At 41.2% G+C, this 7,356-nt stretch overlaps 1 protein-coding gene across 1 annotated transcript; it reads right to left on the bottom strand.

The window, feature by feature from the left end:
• Positions 1-1,432: 1,432 nt before the first annotated feature.
• On the bottom strand, positions 1,433-1,954 carry LOC133090092 (glycine cleavage system H protein, mitochondrial-like). Its single transcript, XM_061188365.1, has one exon. The coding sequence runs from the start codon at positions 1,952-1,954 to the stop codon at positions 1,433-1,435; it is 522 nt and encodes a 173-aa protein (XP_061044348.1).
• Positions 1,955-7,356: the final 5,402 nt, after the last annotated feature.

Consider the following 7,356-nt stretch of genomic DNA (forward strand, 5'->3'; position numbering starts at 1 on the left):
GCCGTGCACAGCGTTCTAGGCAGAGGGCAATGGGGCACCCTGTATCTTATGAGTGCAAGCCTGGGGGCCGTGTGCAGGGTGGCCTGGAGGAATGGGAGAGCTCAGAGGAAGGGAGGCAGCGAGAAGCAGGCTGATGTGGAAATTGTGGGCAGCAAGCAGAGGTGAGCCTGATTTTAGGGGTGACCCACGGGCTCAGGTGCAAATGAGGCAAAGCACCCAGAGACAGAGCAGCCCCCTACCTATTGGGGAACCGAGGAGATGCACCTTGCCTCTCGAAACATACACTTTCTCAGTCCCAGCCTCCTGGAAAATATCTCTAAGTGCTGAGAGGTGATCCTGGAACAAAGAAGCCAGCAGATGGACTGGCTCCAGAGAGAGTCCCTGAGGTTTCTGAACCAATTCCAGTCTGCATCCTTGGAGCTGGCAGAGGCTTCCAGAAAGAACAGCAAGATCTGGTCTCACACTGTCTGATTTCCCTCTTTCCTTCCTAATTTCCTTCCTCCAGCCTTTCCTTTCTTACTGATTCCTTACTCTTCCATCCTCCCTCTCTCCCTCCCTCTCACACATTAACTAAACACACAATCAGATATACCACCCATATATATAAATATACACACCCACCTGTCTACCTCCTACACACATTATTCATACCCACTCCCCCCCGCTCTGACACACACAAACTGAAAGACACATAACATATGCAGGTTCACTCATACACATCTCAGATATATTCTTCTTATGCCTGCAGAGCACTTTATTATTTTTTTTAACATCTTTATTGGAGTATAATTGCTTTACATCGTTGTGTTAGTTTCTGCCGTATAACAAAGTGAACCAGCTATACATATGCATACATCCCCATATCTCCTCCCTCTTGTGTCTCCCTCCCATCCTCCCTATCCCACCTCTCTAGGTGGTCACAAAGCACCGAGCTCATCTCCCTGGGCCATGCGGCTGCTTCCCACTAGCTATCTATTTTACATTTGGTAGTGTATATATGTCCATGCCACTCTTTCACTTTGTCCCAGCTTACCCTTCCCCCTCCCTGTGTCCTCAAGTCCATTCTCTACGTCTGCGTCTTTATTCCTGTCCTGCCCCTAGGTTTTTCAGAACCATTTTTTTTTTTTAGATTCCATATATATGTGTTGGAATACGGTATTTGGTTTTCTCTTTCTGACTTACTTCACTCTGTATGACGGACTCTAGGTCCATCCACCTCATTACAGATAACTCAATTTCGTTTCTTTTTATGGCTGAGTAATATTCCATTGTATATATGTGCCACATCTTCTTTATCCATTCATCTGTCGATGGACACTTAGGTCGCTTCCATGTCCTGGCTATTGTAAATAGTGCTGCAGTGAACACTGTGGTATATGACTCTTTTTTTTTTTTAAGTTGTTTTAAACTAGTTTATTTAGGGGTTCCATTTTCACTCCTCAATAGATTTTATGTATTTCTCATATGCTTCTTCATTCATTAGTTCATCTAGGTCTGAAGGGTTACTGAGTGTCATCTTGATCAGCCAACCATCTTCATAACAAGATTTGTTGACAAGTCCTGGATTTTCTGCTAGAGCTTCATTAATTTCAGTTACTTCTCCTGATAGAGGAGAATAGAGTTCACTAGCAGCTGTCACACTTCCCAAAGCACCAAATTCCTCTTGTTTGTTCAATTTTGTCCCAACTTCAGGCAGACTACAGTAAACAACATCTCCCAAAGCTTCCTGTGCAAAATTGCTGATTCCCACTGTTCCAACACCGTTTTCTGTTGTTACCCATTCATGTTTGTCTGTGAATTTATGACCCGACAGCAGAGCCAGTCCGGTGTGCTGCGCCCTGATGGCGCGCGCCCACAGTCCCCACGGCCGCGGCGGGCAGGGCGCGTTGGGCGCAGAGATGGCACGCAGGCTGCAGACTGCGACCTGCACGCTCCGCGCCATGCGCAGAGCCATGTTCGCAGGGGTGCAGAGGGTCTCCGCACAGCATCTCCATTGTGGTACATGACTCTTTCTGAATTATGGTTTTCTCAGGGTATATGCCCAGTAGTGGGATTGCTGGGTCGTATGGTAGTTCTATTTTTAGTTTTTTAAGTAACCTCCATACTGTTCTCCACAGTGGCTGTATCAGTTTACATTCCCACCAACAGTGCAAGAGGGTTCCCTTTTCTCCACACCCTCTCCAGCATTTATTGTTTGTAGATTTTTTGATGATGGCCATTCTGAATGGTGTGAGGTGATACCTCATTGTAGTTTTGATTTGCATTTCTCTAATGTTAGTGATGTTGAGCATCCTTTCATGTGTTTGTTGGCAATCTGTATGTCCTCTTTGGAGACATGTCTATTTAGGTCTTCTGCCCATTTTTGGATTGGGTTGTTTGTTTTTTTGATATTGAACTGCATGAGCTTCTTGTATGTTTTGGAGATTAATCCTTTGTCAGTTGCTTCGTTTGCAAATATTTTCTCCCATTCTGAGGGTTGTCTTTTCGTCTTGTTTATGGTTTCCTTTGCTGTGCAAAAGCTTTTAAGTTTCATTAGGTCCCATTTGTTTATTTTTGTTTTTATTTCCATTTCTCTAGGAGGTGGGTCAAAAAGGATCTTGCTGTGATTTATGTCATAGAGTGTTCTTCCCATGTTTTCCTCTAAGAGTTTTATAGTGTCTGGCCTTACATTTAGGTCTTTAATCCATTTTGAATTTATTTTTATGTATGGTGTTAGGGAGTGTTCTAATTTCATTCTTTTACATGTACCTGTCCAATTTTCCCAACACCACTTATTGAAGAGACTGCCTTTTCTCCAAGAACATGGTATATCTCTCCATCTCTTTGTATAATCTTTAATTTCTTTCATCAGTGTCTTATAGTTTTCTGCATACAGGTCTTTTGTCTCCTTAGGTAGGTTTATTCCTAGGTATTTTATTCTTTTTGTTGCAATGTTAAATGGGAGTGTTTCCTTGATTTCTCTTTCAGATTTTTCATCTTTAGTGTATAGGAATGCAAGAGATTTCTGTGCATTAATTTTGTATCCTGCTACTTTACCAAATTCATTGATTAGCTCTAGTAGTTTTCTGGTAGCATCTTTAAGATTATCTGTGAATAGTATCATGTATCTGCAAACAGGGACAGCTTTACTTCTTCTTTTCCGATTTGGATTCCTTTTATTTCTTTTTCATCTCTGATTGCTGTGGCTAAATCTTCCAAAACTATGTTGAATAATAGTGGTGAGAGTGGGCAACCTTGTCTTGCTCCTGATCTTAGTGGAAATGGTTTCAGTTTTTCACCATTGAGAATGACGTTGGCTGTGGGTTTGTCATATATGGCCTTTATTATGTTGAGGTAAGTTCCCTCTATGCCTACTTTCTGGAGAGTTTTTATCATAAGTGGGTGTTGAATTTTGTCAAAAGCTTTTTCTGCATCTATTGAGATGATCATATCGTTTTTATCCTTCAGTTTGTTAATATGGTGTATCACATTGATTGATTTGCATATATTGAAGAATCCTTGCATTCCTGTGATGAACCCCACTTGATCATGGTGTATGATCCTTTTAATGTGCCTGCAGAACACTTTAAAGTTCAGCTTTCAAGTTCATCGACTCTTTGCAAGTCATAGCAGCCCCATTTTACTGGTGAAGAACTTGAGGCTCAGAGAGGTTGAAGAATATCTTCAAGGTCAGGGAGCTGGGAAATAATAGAGTTTGGACTCGCACTCAAGTCTGCCTGGCTCTGACTGTGCTTCGGCTGCACTCTGCTATCCCTGTACATGCAAACACACACACACACACACACACAGATGCACACTGCAAACACGTCCAGATACTCTCTGATTACATCCTTATCCACATGCCCAAACACAGAAAGAAAGTTCACTGACATGTTGCCAGTGGGTCTAAGGAAGGATCTGTCTTTTTGAAAAATTTCTGGCTTGCTTGTAGCCAAGGCTTGCAAACTGTACATAGCAGCTTCTCAGAGATATCCAGATGACTTGGTTCAATAGATTTGCTCTGACATGTAGAAAGCAAAAGGTAGAGATGAACATTTGGGTTGTGTGTTTGATTTTTGCAGCCCTTCCTGTCTCGTCTCAGATTGTCCTTCATTCTCACAATAACCCTGTAGGTAGTCATGGAGGAAACTATTTTACGCTTTTAACAGGTGGGGAAACTGGGAATCAGGGTGTTCGAGGGTAACCCAGATGCCTCCAGCTCCATAATTGTCTGGGGTCCCACTTCTCTTCGATGCCCAATAACCATAGTCCAAGCTCCCTTCTACCTTGTCTTCAGGAAGTCCACTGCACATCTTCCCAAGTGATGTTATGGGTACCCAGGAGGAATGGTTAAATGTTCTAGCCATCTCTCCTGGCTGTCCCATGTCACATCCTAACTTGAGCAGTTCTTTGCTCTGCTAGACATCTCTGACTGTCTCACGACCTTTGCTCTGGATTTCTGATTTTCTCCTTTCTAAGGTAAGGACACCAACCCTCCCTTAATTCTCAAAGCACATCTCTTTGGGTGCTTTTTTGGCTATAAGTAACAGAACACCCAACTCAAATAGGCTTAAACAATAAAGAACACTTTATTCTGCTTTATAACCAGAAGTTCCAAAGTAGGGTAGCTCCAGGGCAAGTTAATTAAGGACCCAGGTTCTTCCTACTTTTCCCATCTGCCATCCTCATGCATTTTGGTTTTGTTCCAAAGCGAACTATGCTTTCTCTGGGTCACATGTTGGCTGACACTATTCCAGGCATCATTGGTAGAAACAACACTCAACAAAGAAGAGGTCTTTTCTTCCTGTATGTCTCTTTGTGTCATTGGACAGAACTTTGTCACATGAGGAAACTTTTCAGTGTGACTAACAAGTTCATGATTTGGATTATAATGATGGTTTCACACATGTGTACATGTGCCAAAACTTATCAAATTAACTATGAGCAATTTATCATATGACAATTATGCCTCAGTATAGCTCTTTCAAAACTATCTACTTAAGTAATGAATCAATATTGCGAAGAACTGAATGTCTGTGTGCCCCCCTCCCCCCCACAATTTATATGCTGGAATCCTAATCCCAATGTGACGGTATTTAGAGGTGAGATCTTTGAGAGGTATTTAGGTCATCATGAGGGTGGAGCCCTCATGAATGGGATTAGTGCCTTTGTGAGAAGAGGCCAGACAGGTAGCTAGCTCCTTCTGCCATGTAGGGATACAACGAGAAATGGGCAGATGCAACCCAGAAGAGGTTCTCATCAGGACTCAAAGATACTGGCACCCTGATCTCACACTCTGAGCCTCCAGAACTGTGAGAATAAATTTTGTTGTTTATAAGCCACCCATTCTATGCTATTTTGTTATAGCAGCCTGAATTAAGACTTACTTTCTCCTGGTAAAAAGTTAAGACATAATATATAAAGTGAAAACATCCTTTTCCACCATCCCCCAGTCCTTCTAGGTATCAGATTAGTATGTATCTTCCAGATCTTTTTCTATATATTTATAAACATAATGGTACCCATCGAATGTATATAGTATCACCTACTTCCTTGTTGTTACTGTTTTTACACAAAAGTCACATTGTATGATGATGTTGCACCTTGTTTTTTTTGAACACAGTACTTCTTGGGGGTCTTTCTCAATCAGTATTTAGAAATTCATCTCATTCTTGTTAACTTGCAAGATACAGGTCTATCACAGTTTATTCAGACATACCTCTCTGATGAACTTTAATTTGTTCCCAACTTTTCACTATTTGAAACAATCCTACAACAAGCATCCTTGGACCCTCCTCTTTGTGCAGAGTCCCATGACTTGGATCACAGGGCAATAGGGTTTGTACAATCTGAATTACCCTCCAAAGTGGCTGCACCCACAAGCAGTGGTTAGAGCACATATTTCCCCATACCCTCACCAACATCTGACATTATCAAAAAATTTTTTTGCTATTGGATGGATTAAAAAGATATGTCCTTGTTTTAATTTGCATTTTGGGGGGAATTTTCTCAGAAAAATAGATTCCTGAGTCCCATTCTCAAGCGTCCTGATCTGAGGCTCAAGAATCTGTGTGATTTACAACCTTCCCAGGTGATGCACAGAGAGGTTTTGGAACTAGTGCCTGAGGACCAGCGATGTCACTTCCAGATCTGTTGTTCTATGATCCTCGAACTCCTGCCTTCTCCTAAGCCCATGACTTGTTTAGGCCCAGTGTCTACACCATCTCTGCCACTTATGATTCTGTTTTCTCCATGAGGGAAGATTTTTTTAAGACAGAGGAAGTCCTGGCAACTATGGCCATTTACTAAGTTGGCTCTTGGAGCCATATTTCAGATGTCACTGAGGAAATTCTACCCCTCAGAAAGAAGGGACTAACATGTGCTAAGAATCTAATGGTTTCTAGATAAACATACTGGGTTTACTGGACACTTAACCTCCACGTGTTCATTTAAACCTCACAACAACCTTGGGAAGTATTATTGTACCCATTTTACACATGAGGGGACTAAAGTTCAGAGAGACGTAGTAATTTTCCCATGGTCAGACAGCTACCTAGGGGCCCCTGTTCCAGCTCTGTTGGGCTCCAAAGTCTGTGCTCTTTTCATTGTATCGCTTGCCTGCAAACTAGGGTGTCCTAGTTCCTAACTTCTGAAGGTCTCTAGAAAAGGTGCAAATATTTCATGGAACAAGTATTATTTTATCTTACTTAGCATGGAGTAGCTTATTTGATTCAATCCTGGAGAATTTGTTCCTGAAAATATGGACTGGAGAATAGATGGACTGGGGGTATGAAAGAGAATGATTACGTTTTACCTCTGATCATCCCTGCTGCTTCCCTCTTCTGGGATTAATGTGGAAGAAGAAAAATAGAAAAGCGGCTTGTATCACAGAATTACAATCAAGTATTCAATTTCTTCAGCTTTTTTTCTAACTGAGAAATTTCAAAGAACAGCATATACCAAATAACCAAGTATCCACCATCTAAAAATGACAATTCAAAAAATATTTGTCAAATTTCTTAAAAATAAAATAAGCAACATATTGCTCATCTAAAGATGATTTCACTTCCTCTCTACCTCATCCCCCAACAACCTCAGTCAGAAATTTGGATTATCTCTGCCAAATTTGTTTTACATTTTCAGCTGTAAGTATGTGTTAAATAACATGTATCATGAACAAATAAAAAAATTAAAAATTGAGTATATAAATGGTCTTTCACTGTAACTTTTATTCTGCTCCCTGCTTTTCTTCTCTTTATGCTATACCACTGAGAGCTCTTTAAAAGTTAAGAATCGTGTCTTATTTAATCTTTGCATCCCTGATGACCTAGTACCTTCTGGAGGCTCAGTAAATCAGAAAGGAAAGAAGGAAGGAAG

The sequence above is a fragment of the Eubalaena glacialis genome, chromosome 4 (genome assembly GCF_028564815.1).
Source record: "Eubalaena glacialis isolate mEubGla1 chromosome 4, mEubGla1.1.hap2.+ XY, whole genome shotgun sequence".
Classification (NCBI taxonomy): Eukaryota; Metazoa; Chordata; class Mammalia; order Artiodactyla; family Balaenidae; genus Eubalaena; species Eubalaena glacialis.

What these genes read in the sequence shown, in the direction of transcription:
- LOC133090092 (XM_061188365.1), bottom strand. Translation starts at nt 1,954, where the DNA reads ATGGCTCTGCGCATGGCGCGGAGCGTGCAGGTCGCAGTCTGCAGCCTG.